The sequence below is a fragment of the Anabrus simplex genome, chromosome 8, assembly GCF_040414725.1.
Source record: "Anabrus simplex isolate iqAnaSimp1 chromosome 8, ASM4041472v1, whole genome shotgun sequence".
NCBI lineage: Eukaryota > Metazoa > Arthropoda > Insecta > Orthoptera > Tettigoniidae > Anabrus > Anabrus simplex.
In genome coordinates, this window is record NC_090272.1 from 95,646,848 (window position 1) to 95,667,497 (window position 20,650).

The 20,650-nt window shown below is 37.3% G+C and overlaps 1 protein-coding gene across 1 annotated transcript in view; it reads right to left on the reverse strand.

Annotated features, from left to right (window-relative positions):
- Positions 1-3,534: 3,534 nt before the first annotated feature.
- Positions 3,535-20,650, reverse strand: part of ATPsynE (ATP synthase, subunit E) — a 43,906-nt gene continuing 26,790 nt past the window's right edge. Inside the window, exon 3 of the mRNA XM_067152380.2 lies at positions 3,535-3,707. Within this exon, the coding sequence (XP_067008481.2) occupies positions 3,658-3,707 (50 nt within the window). The 3' untranslated portion in view covers positions 3,535-3,657. The remainder of the gene's footprint in view (positions 3,708-20,650) is intronic.

The following is a 20,650-nucleotide window of genomic DNA, read 5'->3' on the forward strand; positions in this document are numbered from 1 at the left end:
CATAAATTAGGAGTTTAATTCATCACATGCAATGTTTTATAATACTATCACAGTCAATGATAAAGTTCAGAATTACGTGAAAATGACAAAGTCCACAATATCATTAACTGGTAAATGAAATACTTGAATCTCTAATTACACTTCAATCCACAATTTCTCTTGTAACTTCACTCGGTTAACACACTCCTAAATATTATATAACGATGATTTAATTGCAGAAAATTTCATAACACTTCCTTCGTCACGGCGCGGTAGAAACTTTACTTGCAATGTTTTCGCATAATTTCAAAGTGTTCGAGTGTGACTTCTACGTCTTCGTGGATCGCGACGGAGCATACTGTCGTTCTGTCGTAATTGTAGAACACACTGCACACTGGCTATACGCTCGGTTCGTTGACCTATTTATACCTGGCTGCAGGCAGCACTCTGAGTCAGGTGATAACACTTCCCAAACTAACTTGTTATATCTTGGAAACCACTGGACGGATTAATCTCAAATTTGCAGGGTTTTACTTTTGAAGTATGGGCTCCAATTTAGTGTTGGTCTCATGTTTATTGATCCAGTCGTTAAAAAGTTTAAAAATGGTTTCGAGAGAATTCTGAGGGGAGGGAAGCTACAGGCAGTGCTGCGTCACTTGACCTTGCTACACTCATGCAGTCTCCCTCACGCAGTGCAGCGAGAATGAGAACATTCTCTTACACAGCTGTTCGTGCATCGTAACTTAGCCGTTCGCTCATGAATAAAGATTTAGAACTTGTATGTGCCAGGGCCTATACCTTCCTGGTACAGTATGACTTACGGAATACAGAAGACTAGGCACGTTTGTCAATAACTGAGTGAGTTGGCTGTGCGGTTACGGTTGCACAGCTGTGAGCTTGCATTTGGGAGACAGTGGGTTCAAAACCCACTATTGGCGGTGCTAAAAATGGTATTCCATGGTTTCTCATTTTCACACCAGCCAAACGCTGGGACTGTACCTTAAGGACATGACCGCTTCCTACCCACTACCAGCACTTTCCTATCCCATCGTTGACATAAGACCTATCTGTGTTGGTGTGACGTAAAGCAAATTGTAAAATGAAAGAAAGTTATCAAAGAAAAATGACTGTTGTCTGCTAGTACAGGCTCAGGGTTGTTAAACTTAACCATAATAGGGGTTTGAGTTGGTCCTGCACTGACTTGTCTTAATCTATTAAAGAAACCATTTTAAATAGTTTATGTTGGGTCCACCTTGTCAATACACTTTTAATGACTTGAAATTATTTACTCATTCATACATGTTTCAGGAACAATATGCATTCCCTTCATCTGCACAGCTTTGGATGATTCGAATTATGTGGTGGAATATCGGCACATAAAAATGCTCTGCGTGATTTTTCACAAATTTTGCACTTGTTTCCCCATGAAGCATCTGCTATAGCTTCTGTTATCCTTATTTTGAGGCAGCTACATACCATGTTTATGTTTCTCTTGGATACGTATTGTTCTACTGTACATTTGTTTTAGCAGCTATAGGTATGCTGGTTTCCTACAAGAGTGTTTCTCTGAAAGAGAAATGATTTTATAAATAATAATTTTTTTTTTAACCTTCAAATATGATCAAACTAAAAAGTTAAAAATTACAAAAAAATGACCAGAAATGATATTTTATAAAAATTGCCCTACCAAAATATCAATTAACTATTTTTGAAGTGGTAAACACTTTAATATAATATGTGGATACTTCAAATAAAGTAATGACACAAGACTGAATTTAATGCTTTTCCATGCCGTTGTTCCCAAGACCCCACCAGGCAGCCCAATTCGTCCCATAGATGTCCAATTGCCCAGTCCCTGACAAACGTTATTTTTGGATACTACTGCATAGTAGCCCCTGGAACATGGCATCTAGCATTGTCATCCTGGAAGTAACAAGGCTGCAGTCCATAAAAACACCACAATGCTGGGAGCATTTAATTACCTAGAATGTTATTATATGCCTCTCTGTTCATGCTGTCAAGGACAAATACGAGAAACAACCCTACACCATCACTACCAAATTTCCTGATTGGCACTATACTCTCCGGCAGAACCCGCTCCCTGGGTAGATGCCACACCCATATATGTCCATCAGATCAAAATAATGTGAATCTTGACTCATCACTCCATGGAACAGATTTCCACTGCTCCAATGTCCAGCTGCAATGGTTCAACCACCCAAGTTTCTGAGTTTTGCTGACTTTTGCGACTAGGGCTTAAGTCGCGTTGCTCTTCTAGAATATTCAAGTTGGTGGGCCTCAGTACGCAATGTTCCAATGGAAACAGATACACCTATTGCTGCATGAAATTCCTGTCGAATAGTAGCTGTCAGTTGTGCCTTATTTTTGACAATTTCAAGTTTCAGGGTTCAGCACCAATGGCACCTTCAACTTGTGCAATATAAATGCTACTGTTGATTTGTGTCTTTTTAACTTCATTGCAATTGCCCTGCTAGACAACCCATGGAGGCAGTAGCCTAAAATCAGGCCTTTATTGAAGTCTGATAGCTCCGAACCTTGTGCCATTTATTTGTCAATTGGTTCTTGTACACACTGAAGCATATGTTGGCCACACAAGGCAAACGACGTAAAATTACCAACCATCATGGGTGTCCAATTACTTTTTGGTAGATAGTGTATGTGCATTAGGATTAAAGGCAACCATTTTCAACCGGTGTTCATATTTTTACACGGGAAGGGAAAACCCACCCACCTTATCTGCGATCCCATATCAGAAAACAGGACTAAGAAATCATTGTAACTTGACCTCAACCAATCTCAATACAGTAGCTGGATTGATCACCAATTGCCGACCCATATGACACTTTACTACACAAAGAACTGCACAAAATGCACCTTCACATGCACAGCGCACAGTCTCAATTAGTACAGTAACAGGCAAGGGGCGGATTCGAAATGGAACAGGCATTAGATAGTAGCCTCTAATGGTTGACTGGAGAATTTCACAAACATCACTAGTCAAGTAATGGGCCCCTACAGGATCATTTGTAAAATGTTGGTGGGGATCTGTTTGCTCATACCTAAATTTACTTACGAGTTTCTTCTATACAATGACAGCTTATTCCTTATAAGAATTGGAAAGGAACAAAACAAGTAACCCTTCATCTCTAAACAGAAGCCAAGTTATATAGAATTCTTATTACATGTGCTTAAACTACTCAAATATATCCAAGGAACACTTCATATTTCCAGAATGTTGCTACTACCAGAATACAATATTGTTATAGGCGATTACACCACATAGCATAACAAATATATCTGAAACAAACCATATATGCATTCATATGACCAAGGATTCCTCAAAAATAAGTGACCAAATGGATGGTTCATAGACTAGAGTCTCAACAAAATCTGTTCAATTGTAGGTCCTGTTAGAATAGACACTTCCAAACCTATTTAAATGTCTAGCAACAACATTAAGCAAATGACAATGAACAATCCATGAACTTGGGAATACTTTTGGTGAAGAGCCATTTTAATGTAGTTAGCTGTCACTTTCATTAGGATTGAAAACACTTTTAATACATTTCATTCAGAACGATATATTACAACAAATGTGTATTTATTTCATATACAATCTATACAGTAATAATAAAAACTAAATTACAACCATGTTCTTCAAGGTTCAGGGGGAACACCAGCTTGTTTAGCCAAGTATGCCAGTTCCTCTGCAAATAAAAAACAAAACAGTATTACCAAAATAAAATTACAGAATAGGTGCAAGCATTATGCAGCAATAACTTTGAGGAAAAGAGAGCAAGACCTAGAACAAAGTAGATCGATTTAATAAGGAGTGCAAGAAGAAAAAACTTGCTGGGACAGATTGATGGAAGGAGAAAGGTGGAGAAGCCCCATGAATACCCCGGCATGTCAAGAGCAGGATAAGGGGAAAAGATGATAACTGATAACAGGGCAACTTCTGATGAGAGAGAATAGTACCATGACAGAAATTCACATAATATAAAAGGGAGGAAAAGAGCAATCTTGTAGTTTTCACCTTGTACAGACAAGCCTTCAAATTAAGAAATACTTAACACTGGCCACTCTTCCACATGTCTGTCCATTTATATGAATAATCAAAGAAGTATATTAATATAATACAACAAATATTCAATCATATCAATCTGGAGGCAAATAATGCTAGTTCAAACATTTCACAGGTCATACAACAAAAATGTCATTACCACGAGTTGATGTCTTTGGGGCATTTTGCCGAGTGGCTACATTTCACCAACTGCAGGACAATATTATTGATTTTACATCCCACAAACTACTTTCACGGTTTGTGGAGACTGAGAAGCCGGAATTCTGTCACGCAGGAGTCCTTTATTGTGCTTCCCAGGATATCGTATGATATAAACTTCATCATGATCCGTACTGACAAACGTTCACATTAATAAGAAATTAAAATGAAGGTCCACCTATTTAATACCATTTAATATCATGTCAAATCACTTACACATTGTGACCTGTTTCGATCCCATTAGCCATGGACTAAAACTGACAATATATAGTGTAAATACAATCAAATTAAAACTTTAAAAATATTATGTACATATTACAAATTATTTTACAAAAGAGGCAAAAGATCTCTCAGTCTATAAAACTATAATCAGCGACTCTAAAGTCTACTAGTTGAAATGTGTCGTGTGACATTGCCATTGGTATTAATCTAAAATGAACAGTCCTAATAAGTAAACCCTATACACATATAGTAGAATATTAAAATTGGATCTGAGCTGTTACACTGGTGTTGAAAATTAAAATAACCATCTTGTGTGCTCAGTTGCTAAAAGTATGCCTTGCTGAGTAACTTATTTTGGTGAGAGTTGTGTCAAATGCATCACAGTCGTGTTTAAACAAGTATACACACAATGAGTAGACTTGAGATGGTACAATAGAATAATTTGATAGAAGGGACCTTGCAAAACCAAGAGGACTCGAGACAAAATCATAACTGATGAGCTGTTTGTCAATAAGGTTCATGCTGAGCAAGTAAGGAAAAGAGAAGAGAACCTGAATAAACATGCATGATAAAAAGGAACAATAGCTAATCCAAGTTGTATGAGACTTACCCCTTCACGATGTCAAATTATGCACACATACAGAGGAACAGACAACAACTGATCAAGCGGAGAGGAAGGGACGAAGAGGGGGTGGTAGTTAGAGGGGAGCCGTGGCTACAGTTTAAAGTAGAGCAGATGGATGAGGTGGAATGGAAGGCCACTGAGAGAGGGACGAAAGACTGTACTTGGAACGGGGATTTTGATTTTTGTTTGAACTACATTTATTATAAATTTGAATGATTGTATCATATAGAATGTTGGATTTTTCTGACATTTCATTAAGATTAAAGTTCGTGTTTGTATATTGATCCAGGTGGATGAAACAATTTTCCACAATGTTGAGTGAAGCACCCTGAGCTACTTGTAAGTATTTCAAAATCTTGTTCAACACATGTAAATTCATTATTAAAAATCCAGCATATGCTGACTCACAACAGAGAACCTATTATATTTTCTAGCATTGACATGTTCCAAATACCGGGTCGAAAAACTCCCACCCATTTGACCAATGTATGGGGCTTCACACTCATTATTTTATTTGCTGACTGATTGTGTTATTAGAAACTGATGGCATTATTATTATTATTATTATTATTATTATTAGATTTTTAGGCTATTATCATACTTCTTAGAAATATTAGATATTTGGCATATATACTTCACACCAGGGGCTTATTCCACAAAAGTATGGTCTTGTACATTACAAGTAAATTCTCTAGTAACTAGTGCAAATACCAGAGTTTCTGTTCCACAAAAGAATTTTCTACAGTTGTACTTTACTACTCCATACTTACAAATTACCAGTGAATTTTTATGGGTGTGTTCCACGAAAGTACTAGTACTTGCAACTTACTAGTGAACTGGGAAGTATTTTCTACCAGTGAAAGGACAATAATATATGAATGTACTAGTGCTATTTAAATATACTTATTTCAGATACATTTTGATAAATATGTGGTCTAGCAGTAGTGATAGTGATGGTAATGAAAATTAAAACTACTGTCTGTATAGGGAAAGAATAAACTTCCAGTTTAACACTATTTGAATACAATGAGCGTTTTAGGTTAAGGAAAATACAAGTGGAAACCCTGAAAATACTGAACAAACATGTTCCAAGAAGGACATTCCTGGAATCATTAATTCCAATTCATTCCAATCATTAATCCAACTTTTCCCCTCAAAAGCTCCATGAGTTTTTTTTTTTTTTTTTTTTTTTTTTTAGACTCTCGCTGAATGTACCGAAAATAATATCTTTCCTTCTTTCTATTTCCCTCAAAATGAATAACTTCTTTTCTCTTGACACCATTTTAACAAATCATGCAGAGTTTGCAATTTCGTAGGTAACAAGTTTGGTGGCCGAATATCGTTATTAGCAGCATCTGATTCCTAAGGACAGACCAAGGTGGCAAAGGTGGGTTTGTCAGACTATCATGGAGCACATGCGAGGATCGTGGAATAACAGAATGGGTGATAACGGAGTAATTTCCAATCATCAAAGAAATAACCTGAAAAATAACACTGAAGCTTTACGAAATTCACAGTTCTTTGAATCTTTGCTGCATAAGTTACCTTAAAATACGATATTAAGATAAATGCGGCAAGCATAACCTAATTCAACGAATGGAATACGAAGATAAACAGCTGATTCATGCTATGACGTAGTATGTTTATTGATACCTCGTCACTTGTAAAACTTGTAACAATTCACTGGTAATATACAAGAGACTTTCAATCTTTTGTGGAACAGAAATGTACAACTCCATACATTACAAGAACCCACACTAGTAACTTGTAATGTACAAGACCATACTTTTGTGGAATAGGCCCCAGGCCTTAATTAAGGCCACGGCCACTTCCTACCCACTCCTAGCCCTTTCCTGTCCCATCGTCGCCGTAAGACCTATCTGTGTTGGTGTGCCATAAAACAACTTGTGGAAAAAAAAGTCCAAAGTAAAAATTGAGGAAGTCGTTTTTGCTGCTTTCTCTCTAGATAGAGTAGACGAAGGGCGATGTTTCACTTTATGCCTATTGTATCCATTCTTTTTGGCAGTGTTATGAATGATATTTAATTCCTCCATCAGATGTCTTTTAGATAGGGAAATGATGAAGGCTCTATTGACTATGCTAAACGTCCTTGATATTATCATCCAATATGACCAAGGTGTCGTCAACATATCTGGCCCAGAAAACTATGTTGCTAAAGGATGGATCACTGAAGATCTTAGTATGTTCCAAACTGCCCATATAAATTTCAGAGGCTGGCAGTCTCATCGCTACACAATTCTGCCGATAAATTGGGTTATTAAAACAGAAATAATTATTTTACAAAATTAATTTCAAAACAGTCATGAATTCTTCCATTTCATGCAGCCTGAGTTTACTATATTTTATTAAGGTACTATTGACAATTTCACAAATTTTGTTAACCGGAATGCTGGGAGACATATTAGTTACATCGAAAGAGTGGAAATAATTATGTGACTGAATTTTAATATCCTTAATTTTTTTAACCAGTTTTGTGGTATTTTTATGGAGTTTTTGGCAAGAAAACAATTTCTGTTTAAAAATCTCTGGATGAATTGGAATACCATATACCTTAATATTTTTAAGAAGTGTGATCATAGAATAGCCTACAAAACTACTACTACTATAATAATGCAGTCAATTTCTATAACAACATTCAGTCAACAAATAAAATATTGTAGTAGGCGTGAAGCCTCACGAAATTGGTCAAACATGTAAAAGTTTTTCGACACGGTATATGGAACATGTCAATGCTAGAAAATATAATAAGGATCTCTGCTATGAGTCAGCATATGCAGGATTTAAATCATGAATTTATATCTACTGAACAAGATTTGGAAATACTTAAAAGTACCTAATAAGGCTGCTTCATTCAACATTATAGAAAATTGTTTCATCCATCCAAATCAATATACAAATCCAAACTTCAATCTTAATGAAATCTTGGAAAAATATAATGTTCTATATGATACAATCATTCAGATTTACAATAAATGTAGTTCCAACAAGAATAAAAATCCCCACAACAATCCCCACGTTCCAAATACCATTAAATTAATAATATATTATGGTTCCACCTATTCAATATAATAACACCTAGTAATGCGAGGTTACATCACAAGTCTATCACAAATGGTACCGGTTTCGACCCCAGATCTGGGTCATCATCAGTTGATCGTTCAAAAGGTACAAGATAAAAGCAATGGACAGATGAATAACAAGTAACGTAGCAGATATAAAGATTAAATTCACTCCCCTTTCCCTCTTCCCCACCTTCTCCTTCCCCTCTCCCTTTACGCTCTCTTACACATTTCCAAATTCAGCCCCTCACTCTATCATGCTGTGCAATGCAAGTTATATATTATATTTTTCTCAATCAATTCATTGTCTTTAAAATCTCTTCCTCATCTAAATTAGCTTTTATTACACTCATCATGTCTTTGTAGGAAGCCTCCGTGGCTCAGACGGCAGCGTGCCGGCCTCTCACGGCTGGATACCGTGGTTCAAATCCCGGTCCTTCCATGTGAGATTTCTGCTGGACAAAGTGGAGGCAGGGCAGGTTTTTCTCTGGGTACTCCTGTTTTCCCTGTCATCTTTCATTCCAGCAACACCCTCCATTAACATTTCATCTGTCAGTCATTTATCATTGCCCCAGAGGAGTATGACAAGCTTCGGCAGCCAGCACATTTCCTATCCTGCCACTAGATGGGGCTTCATTCATTCCATTCCTGACCTGGTAGAATGACTGGAAACAGGCTGTGGATTATCATTATGTCTTTCTATTTCCGCACCAAACTGGGAATTAAAATCAACCATGGTTCAGAATAATATGACCTTCAAATTGATTTCTTCGCCACCTCAAGAACTATACAGACAAGAAACGTGTTCCACCTGTCAATACTTTTTTATTGTAAATGAATTTACATTAGTACCGGTTTTGGCTTTCCATGGCCATCATCAGCTAGTACATAATTATATTACAGCCATTAGACAATATTACAAAGATGCTATTGTGTTAGATCATCCGGATGTCTAATGGGGATGAAAATGAAATAAAATAAAATGTATTGTAGCAGTATTTTGTCTATGGGGTTTAAAATATCTGTGATCAAAGTGGTAATGAAGGCTAGAGTAAACTAAAACCTATTGAGTGTACATTGGACGTATTGAGTACATTAAACATATTAAAATACACAAGGCACAATATAAAACACTTAATAAATTAGGCACACTAAAATATGGTATATATATGTTAAAACGCTTCTTAAAATTTGAAAGTTCGTGTTGCGTGGAGTTTCTTCTTCAATCTTCTTTATAGTTCTTGTGCTTCTGTATCTATGTAATTTAGTTGCATGAAGTGATCTTCAAGAATATTCTGTAGCTGATATATGTCATACTGATTCGTGGTGAAAACCCTTGTCGTAAATTTTTTAGTACCATGTAATGCAACCGTTGATGTACTTCAGTAAGTTTTATGACAGACTGCAAGACTTGAGTTTAAATTTGATTAAGAGCTGTTGGTGGCGACATTTCTCTCGTCTGTATTGGTGTTGTAGTTATCTGTAAAGATAAGCTAATATAAGTATAGTTTGCGTACGAAAGAATGCCTGGTATGTGTGTAGAAATGAAAAGAGTACTTACTATTGTTGTGGAGGTCGTGCAGCGATGTGTTTGGAGGCTTGCTGTGTTCTACTGCGAGTGCGCCTTGGGCTTATGTTAGCTGTGGAGAGGGATGTAGGTGGAGGGGTAGGAGGAGTGGCTATTGTGGAGGTAGGGGTGGGGTTAGCCTTGTGATTCGTCGGTTTATTAGGGCGTGCTTTATTCTGTTTGTTTACTATTTTGAGATGGTCATTTTTTATTGCAGGAATAGCTTTATCAAAGATGATGCTAGTTTTTTCTGTAATATCATTAATATTATGATTGGGATTGGCGTATTGGTCCGAAGAAATGTAGAAATCTTCGGTTGTGTTGAGCAGAGGGCCCTTAGAGTTTATGTTTAATATCGTCATATCATTATTGATGTATGTGAAACTATGCTTGAATTCTTCGAAATGTTGGCCTATTGATGAGAAATGGTTGTATTTTACTGCATTTATATGTTCATTGTAGCGGATGGCGAAGTTTCAGCCCGTGCGTCCAATATTACTTGTGTCACAGTTGTTGCATTTGATATGGTAAACACCTGATTGGTTATATTTATTGCTATTGTTGACTGTTTCGGTGTTATGTATGGTGTTGGTGCTGTTGTGTGTGGTTTTGAATGCTATTTTCAGATTGTGTTTCTTGAAAATATTAGTTATAGAGTATATATGGGTTTTGTTGAAGGTGAATAAGGCATAATCTTTCTTGGGTTTGGCTGTTTTAGTCAATTTGGTTTTTGGTTGGGATTTTATTTTGTGAATGATTTTGTTGACCATTTCTTTGCAGTATCCGTTATGTTTGGCTATGTCGTGGATTAATTTAAAGTCATTATTTAGATCTATTGTCATTGGAATATTAAAAGCTCTATATATCATGCTATAATAGGCTGATCTCTTGTGTGTGTTAGGATGAATGGAATCATTTTTTATGGTAATTAAGGTGTGTGTGGGTTTCCTGTAGATTTTGTAAGATAAGTGGTTGTCGTGTCTGGTTATTGTCAAGTATAAGTAATTTAAGATACGGTTATTTTTGGTTTCTTTAATGAATTTGATTTGGGGGTCTAATGTGTTAAGTTTGTCTAGTATAGTATCTGCGTCAGCAGATCTATTATCTATGATTACAAAAAAGTCGTCAACAAATCTACACCAAAAATATATATTATCTATTTTGTTGATTGACGTGTGTTCTAGGTAGTCTATATAAATTTCTGGTAATATTCCGGAGGTAGGAGATCCCATAGGTAGGCCTTGTTGCTGATATATGTTATCATGAAATCTGAAGTAGTTATTGTTTATGGCAAATTCAAGTAGATTCATGAATACATCTATTTCTAAGGTGCTTAAGTTGCTGTGGTTTTTTAAATTAGATTCTATTATTCTGAATATTTGTTTGATGGGAATGTTAAGGTACATATTTGTTATGTCAAATGAGGCAAGAGTATGGTGTTGTTCGATCTTTAGTTCTTTGGTTCTGTTGCAAAAATCTATTGAGTTTTATATTGTTTTATTTGCTAAGAATGAATAATGCTTTTTCAAAAAATTTTCAATGAATTGCGATAGTTTATAGGTTGGACTGGCTCTATAGTTTATAATCAGTCTCATGGGTACATTTTCTTTATGTATTTTAGGATAGGCTTTTGCAGATGGTAATTGAGGGTTCATTGTTATAAGTTTAGCAGATTCTGTTTCAGTGAGAAGAAAGTGTGTATTCTTGAGTAGATTTTTTAAATTCCTCTGTATGTTATTGGTTGGATCTCGGCGTTTGATTGAAAAAGTGTTGCCTTTGTCGGCTTTCGTTATTAGTAGATTGTTCTGTTTTATGTTGTTCTTGAGTTTGTTTAAGTGCGATTTATTGGTGGTATTACTGTTTAGGTTGTTATTATGAATGTTACTGATGTATTGCGGAATCTTTTTACTGATTTCATGTCTAACTTCATACAGTATATCGTATGGAATTTCCTGTAAGGTGAGTTCTGTTTCGGTAACGGTAGTTATAATATTTTCATAGGATGATGAGTTTCCCCAGTTGTGAATTCGTGAATCTACTTGAATTTGCCATAAACAATAACAACTTCAGATTTCATGATACCATATATCAGCAACAAGGCCTACCTATGGGATCTCCTATCTCCAGAATATTAGCAGAAGTTTATATAGACTACCTAGAACACACGTCAATCAACAAAATTGATAATATATATTTTTGGTGTAGATTTGTTGACGACTTTTTCGTAATCACAGATAATAGATCTACTGACGCAGATACTATACTAGACAAACTTAACACATTAGACCCCCAAATCAAATTCACTAACGAAACCGAAAATAACCGTATCTTAAATTACTTATACTTGATAATAACCAGACACAACAACCACTTATCTTACAAAATCTACAGGAAACCCACACACACTTTAAATACCATAAAAAATGATTCCATTCATCCTAACACACACAAGAGATCAGCCTATTATAGCATGATATGTAGAGCTTTTAATATTCCAATGACAATAGAAGATCTAAATAATTAATTAAAATTAATCCACGACATAGCCAAACATAACGGATACTGCAAAGAAATGGTTAACAGAATCATTCACAAAATAAAATCCCAATCAAAAACCAAATTAACTAAAACAGCCAAACCCAAGAAAGATTATGCCTTATTCACCTTCAACAATACCAATATATATACTATAACTAATATTTTCAAGAAACACAACCTGAAAATAGCATTCAAAACCACACACAACACCAAACCAGTCAACAATATCAATAAATATAACCAATCAGGTGTTTACCGTATCAAATCCAACAACTGTGACACAAGTAATATTGGACGCACAGGCAGAAACTTCGCCATCCGCTACAATGAACATATAAATGCAGTAAAACACAACCATTTCTCATCAATAGGCCAACATATAGAACAATCCAAGCATAGTTTCACAGACATCAATAACGATATGACGATATTAAACATAAACTCTAAGGGGCCTCTGCTCAACACAACCGAAGATTTCTACATTTCTTCGGACCAATACGCCAATCCCAATCATAATATTAATGATATTACAGAAAAAACTAGCATCATCTTTGATAAAGCTATTCCTGCAATAAAAAATGACCATCTCAAAATAGTAAACAAACAGAATAAAGCACGCCCTAATAAACCGACGAATCACAAGGCTAACCCCACCCCTACCTCCACAATAGCCACTCCTCCTACCCCTCCACCTACATCCCTCTCCACAGCTAACATAAGCCCCAGACGCACTCACAGTAGAACACAGCAAGCCTCCAAACACATCGCTGCACGACCTCCACAACAACAATAGTAAGTACTCCTTTCATTTCCACACACATACCAGGCATTCTTTCATACGCACACTATACTTATATTAGCTTATCTGTACAGATAATAACTACAACACGAATACAGACGAGAGGTGTTGCCACCAACAGCTCTTAAATCAGATTTAAACTCAAGTCTTGCAGTCTGTCATAAAACTTACTGAAGTACATCAACGGTTGCATTACATAGTACTAAAAAATTTCACGACAAGGGTTTGCACCACGAATCAATATGACACATATCAGCCACAGAATATTCTCGAAGATCACTTCATGCAACTAAATTACATAGATACAAAAGCACAAAAACTATAAGAAGATTGAAGAAGAAACTCCACGCAACACGAACTTTCAAATTTTAAGAAGCGTTTTAACATATATATACCATATTTTAGTGTGCCTAATTTATTAAGTGTTTTATATTGTGCCTTGTGTATTTTAATATGTTTAATGTACTCAATATGTCCAATGTACACTCAATAGGTTTTAGTTTACTCTAGCCTTCATTACCACTTTGATCACAGATATTTTAAACCCCATAGACAAAATACTGCTACAATACATTTTATTTCATTTTCATCCCCATTAGACATCCGGATGATCTAACACAATAACATCTTTGTAATATTGTCTAATGGCTGTAATATAATTATGTACTAGCTGATGGCCATGGAGGGCCGGAACCGATAATGTAAATTCATTTACAATAAACCAGTATTGATAGGTGGAACACATTTCTTGTCTCTACAGTGAATCCAACCAATACGGAAAATGAAACTTGTATGTATGTATGTATGTATGTTGGGTATTCTCCCCGAAGGCTGGTTTGATCCTCCAAAGCTCCGCCAACAGCTGCCATAAACAGCCTACGCGTCACTGAAGAGGCATACTAGGGAAATGAGGAGTGGGGTAGTTTCCCGTTGCTTTCCTCACCGAGCCAGAAGTTGCTATTACATACCAGTCTGCCAAGCCCACTGAAATGCATGCACCAACTAACCCTATGAGCAATATTTTTACACCATTCATAACAGGGACTGGCTGCATAAGGAATGGTATTATTTGCATCGCTCATACCTCAGTCACTTTCATACTGTCAAAGCCAAGAACTACTCAAGCATTTATCTTAAAGATACCTTCGTTTGTCAACTGTGATTCTCAATTGTTCTAATACTGCACTCTGTTTTACTTATTTCTCTTCACAGTGGTGTTTAATTTCAACTTTTCTGCATAACAAGACAACTAGCTATTTGCATCTTAATATATCAAACATATGATTGTAAGATTTAACGTCAAGCTATTTATTCATTTTCACATCAAGATTTTGAAGACATTTAAAACCTAGTGTTTTATACTCAAGTGTTATATAGCTCCACACAAACTTTCGTCTTGAAAAAATAATCTTCATATCTTCCACATTACTTGTTATTCATCTGTGCACTGCTTTTATCTTGTACCTTTTGAACAATCGGCTGATGATGACCCAGATCTCGGGTCGAAACCGGTACCATTTGTGATGAAACCTCGCATTACTAAGTGTTACTGTATTGAATAGGTGGAACCATAATACAGTATATTATTATTTTAATTGTAATCTCAGTTCAATATGGACCAAAAATGAAATTCTTATCTTCCAAATACTGTGTCGAAAATTGCCACTCTCTTGGTGGCCTCCCATTCCACCTCATCCATCTGCCCTACTTTAAACTGAAGCCACGCCTCCCCTCTAACTACCCCCTCCCCTACCCCTCTTCATCCCTTCCTCTCTGCTTGATCAGTTGTTTGTTCCTGGGTATGTGTGCATAATTTGACATTGTGACGGGGTAAATCTCATACAACTCTGATTAGCTAATCATTCCTTTTTATCACGCACGTTTATTCTGGTTTTCTTGTTTTTTCAAACTTATTTGCTCAGCACGAATCTCACTGACAAACAGCTCGTCAATTACGATTTTGTCTCAAGTCCTTTTGGTTTTGCAAGGTCCCTTCTATCAAATAATTCTATTTTACCATCTCATGTCTACTCATTGTGTGTAAAACACAACTGTGTTGCATTTGACACAACTCTCACCGATACATGTTACTCAGCAAGGCATACCGTTACCAACTAAGCACACAAGTTGGTTATTTTAATTCTCAACACCAGTGTAACAGCTCAGATCCAATTTTAATTATACGTGTATAGGGTTTACTTATTAGGACTGTTCATTTTAGATTAATACCAATGGCAATGTTACAAACGACAATTCGACTAGTAGACTTTAGAATCACCGATTATAGTATTATAAGCTGTGAAATCTTTTGCCTCTTTTGTAAAATAATTTGTAATATGTACATACTATTTTTAAAGTGTTAATTTGATTGTATTTGCACTATACACTGAATGGTCAAAAGTCACGAGAAGGAGTGTCCCATTAGTAAATGTGCCACGTATGATCCATGAGCGTTGCAGCAAGCTAAGCAGTCTGTCACAGACATCAGTATCGTGAACATGTCAACACGTTGCGAGTTAACCGACTTTGAACGTATGATCATCGGCACACAGGTCATAGCAATGCGGAGATTACACGCAAATTCGGGTTTCTGAGGTCAACAGTGGTGAAGGTGGATCTTCAATATCGCAGAGAGAACGTTACCACCCGCGTAAACCGCCGCATGGGAAGACCACAGGTGTTTATTGAAAGGACATCATGTCTCCTCTGCAGAACCATACCAGGCGCTCGACAGGCTACTGAGAAACAGATCACCAACCAGTTGAATGACAGGAGTCAGGAATACATTTCTACCAGGACTGTAAGTAGGCAACTGCACCGCACAGGCTTCACCAGCTGACAACCAACTAGTGTTCCTTTGCTGACATCTCGACACAGTTCAATGATGTGCATGAGCCCGCGAACATCGGCAATGGACCATGAAACAGCGGTGGCATGTGGTATGGTCCGATGAATCCCTGTTTCAGTTGTATAGAGCTGATGGGCGTGTGAAAGTGAGGCGTATGCCCCATGAAGCTATGAATTCTGCGTGTCAACAAGGTTGTGTCCATGCGGGAGGTGGCTTAGTTCTGGTCTGGGCGACATCCTCATGGTCGCAATTAGGCCCTATTATCAGACTGCAGGGAGCGCTGGCAGGTGCATGTTATGTGGACATTCTTTCAGTCCATATGCAGCCCTTTTTTGGCCCTAGAGTATCCTGATGGAGATGCCGTAACAGGACAACGCGCCATGTCACTGCTCTGTGGTGGCAGGCAGGTGGTTGGAGGAGCATGCCAGTGAAGTTATGATCAGGGACTGGCCCTCTAGATCCCCCGATTTTAATTCAATCAAGCATTTATGGGATGCTGTCGATGCTGGTGTACACTCCATGAACCTTGCACCAACTACACAAGAGCAATTGTGGGTAGCAGTGCAAGATGCATGGGTCCAGATCCCTCCAGAATGATTCCAACACCTTGCAGAGTGGATGCTTTGCCACATTGCTGAGGTTTTGAGGGCTCGCAGAGAAGCAACTCATTATTAACATCACATTCAGTGTCTTCCTATGACTTTTGGCCACTCAGTGTGTATTCCATGGCTGAAGATGACCCATAATGGGGTCAAAACCGGTCCCATTGTATAAGTGATTTGACATCATATTAAATACCACCCTCTCCAACAAACTAACGAATCTGCAAATTGTCAAAAAATTAGGAGAGCTGAAAAAAGTTGTGATTACTCATGTCAAGTACATTTTTATATTTAATGAATGGTTTTATGTGTTAGCCATACAGAACGAGCTTCAGATGTGAGACTTTGTCAGAGGGTAAACATTATACAAATAATCAAATCTAGACCAAAACTTTGGAACTACAGATTCCCTAGTTTGTCACTTTTGCTAGTTTGCCATAATGGGGATGAAGTGGTATTGAATAGGTGGGCCTTCATTTAAATTTTTTATTAACACTCCTCAGGATATTCTGGAAGTCAGATGGAATGGACAATATCTAAAATTGCACCCCTTTTTCAAGGTCTTGAAAGAGGACTTTGATTAAAGCACAGGTAGCCTCCTCTGCGCATGAAGTTGTTGGAATACATCTCTATTTGTACTGTCTCTCAATGAAAATGTGCATGGAACTGGAGAGTGGTAACCAGTACGAACTGGAGAGTGGTAACCAATACATCAGTTCCTCAAATGGGGAAGTACTTTCGTATATTAAGCTATGGCAATAGCAAATTTCTCAGGGAGGTTAAAACAACAGAGATGCTTTTGTTCCTCTGCTTCGGTGTTCACACTGTATATAGTAGATTTTGTGCACACCTTCCAGCAGGAACATGGAATGTGAAAGCCTTAAGGCTGGAAAGGGAGTCCCTTGGGCTCTTGCCTGAACGTAACAGCTGGGTAACAGTTCAACCCGAGTATCATTTCTCCAGAAATTCGGCCTGTGCTTTCATTTAATTAAAAATAAATCAATTCCATCTGACCAGCAGACCGTATTGACGAGGCCTACTGTGGAGTTGATAAAATGCTTACATTAGTTGAAATGTGATGGTCTCTTGACCCAGAAGGCTACTACATCTTTCTACAAGACGCCAACAAGAAAGCCTACATCATTACAACTAGAGTTGATTAAAAATACTGTCAGACGGTAAATACGACTAAATACATATATAGAAACATTCACACACAACAAAAACATTAATACACAAAACTCTCTCTCTAATTACAGATCGCTAAGCCTAGCAATGTTGAGTTTACAAGCCTCTCACACATTACAAAGACATAGCCCTTTATTTATACTGTTCTGAAATGTTTGACACAAACCATGTACCTAGCCATGAAAGCCTACATTGGTATACCTTTAATCTCTTCTATCTCCTTTAGTTCTTCAACATAATGTGGGGTAGAAGGAATGGTAGGGGAAAGAGGTTCAGGTTCTGCAAATTAAAAATAAAACAAGATAAAAAAAGAGTTGAGATTAATAACTGCATATTACTTCAGCAACGCGATGGTAACTACTTGCAAAAATGTAATTGATAAAATACTGAAACCGTTCATGGGGGTCTTATGTATTCGGGAATATGAATGTGTCACTGTGATGCACTATAGAGAATAGGTTACACCACAGAATGGTGCTAGGATAGTTCTCTGCCTGTTCCAGCAAATAAAGTTTCCTCATATATAACAGATTCAACTTGTATGGGAAGTTCCACCTTTCCCCCATTAAAAATCTTATGATTTTCTTAGATTACAATAACAATTTATTTTTTAAGAAAATGGTGTTAATGCTATTGAAATCTAAGATTTTAAAGTGGTAGAAAGGTGGAACTTCCCATACAAGCTGGAATTTGTTATGTACAAAAACTCCACCATGGATGAAGATGAAATTTAATACTTGGAAATTTCCTCATTCCGAGTTGGGGTAAATCTTTTCAGGCACACCCCCAATGGAAGTGAGATGCACGTAACATTTTAACCATATACCAGCCCTCCTGCCATTCTTAAATCTCTGGCATTACTAGGAATCAAACCCAGGCCTCCAAGAACACCAGCCAATAGCGCTAACCATTATGCTATGGAGACGGACAGCAAGAGGCAATTATCTATATAAAACGTAAACAGAACCATGGTCACTGTTACGAAAGGTAGATGAAAGAGCAGTAGAATGCGAGAATGTTGCAGTTTAAAGCAGTGGGCACACAAAGGTCTGCCAAAACTACTCATATTCACTAGTGAGATGTTTCAGATGATTAAGCTGAAATCGCTCTTATCATCACAACAGAAGAAAGGAGTTCATCCTAGAAGGAACAATTGTAAGCAAGAACAGCAACAAGTAGATCCTTCGATGTCTACATGATTCAATTCATCGTAAGCTTCATTATTATTTTATAATTTGCTTTATATCACACCAAGACAGGTAGGTCTTATGGCGACGATGGAATAGGAGTGGGAAGGAAGCATCCATGGCCTTAATTAAGGCACAGCCCCTGCATTTGCCTGGAGTGAAAACCAGTAACTACAGAAAACCATCTTCAGGGCTGCCACGTGTCCTGAGCTGTGGCATAGGAAGGACTGCTGGTGCTAAACGACAATGCCCCTGCACAGTTCTTGTCCAAGAGGAACTGGCATGGTAACAAGTAACCATTTTGTTGCACTTTCCATGCTCATCTAATCTCACACCACGTGTTTCCTTACCTTTCCCTGCTTGAAAGCAAAGTTATGAGGGAATAGCTTTCATTCTGCCAAGGGATCCTCAGCACTACAAGAGCATCTGTACAGGATTTTCCAGCCAATTCTTTCAGCAATGTTTCCAACAGCTACACAAATGTTGGCAAATGTGCATAGCAGCCACTGGTGGCTAATTTTGAAGGACGATGTAGAGCTATGTTGCGAAGCTGCCTACATTCTAGGTGCTAGTCCACGAACGTACTAATTGTGGTAGTATTTACTCAGGATTTAACCTGACAGCGTGGAGTGACGTGTAGCACACGTAATGCAGCAGCTGTCTGCTGCTGTGGAGTAACCTGTCTGAGACGCAATGCGCCACATGTGCATTGTCGTTCCATCTCGTATGTTTCCTTCGAACTATGCTCAAGGCCTCTTCCTAACCATCTAGATAAAGCTTCATTTTTTCGTTTCGTATATCTATCGATTCATTTTATCGATTTTTAACCTCGTTTTCGATGTGTAAAATTCATCGAGTATTCGCTCGTGTACATTTCCCGCAATGGCAACTGTAAACAAGGATAATTTTTCTAGCGATGCTATACGAGGCATATCAAATGACTGTTTTAGTAATTATGAGGATAGTAGTTATAATTTTAGCAATGATTCTGATGACAGATGTTGATATTGCCGAATTAGACCGTGATGAGGTTCAAATGATACAGAAGAGATGATTGTTTCCGACACTATTCATGCTAGTGCTCAGTGCAATTTTTACTGGGATGACATGGATAATTACGTAAGAAATAAACATTTTGTAAAGTCTTTTCACCCCAAGGTTTAGCTCTAAATGCTGCGCAACAAGTCTTTGAAACTTTTTTTTTTCACTTGAACTCGTCCTGCTGAGTGTAACGGAAACAAATCGCTACACTTAGCAATACTTAAGTCCAGAGGAATGTTATTTCCATTTCCATCTAAGGTAAGGGAATTGAATCCAGTCAATGAAAAAGAGATGTATGTTACATTAGCCCTCTTCTTGTTTATGGGAATAATACAGAAGCTAAATTTTAGGTCTTACTGTAGAAAAATTGTACCACTGCCACGCCCCTTATTGGATTCATATCTTTAGACAAATCTGTATCCATATGCAAATTACCTGACTTCAACGAGATTAAACATATTACAGTAAAACTTGCTCAAAGCGGAACGTCTATTGGCTCATGCGTCCATGAACGTACGATTTGTTGGTATTTTTTTCTATTTTCGGTACCTCTCTTATTTGTCTGAATTTATGTTATATGTTGTTCTTACCTTAATTGTTTCGGTCTGGTTACTTTTCGTTAATTTATTATAAGTTCCCTTTGACGTGCAATCACGTCACAGGTTATACGA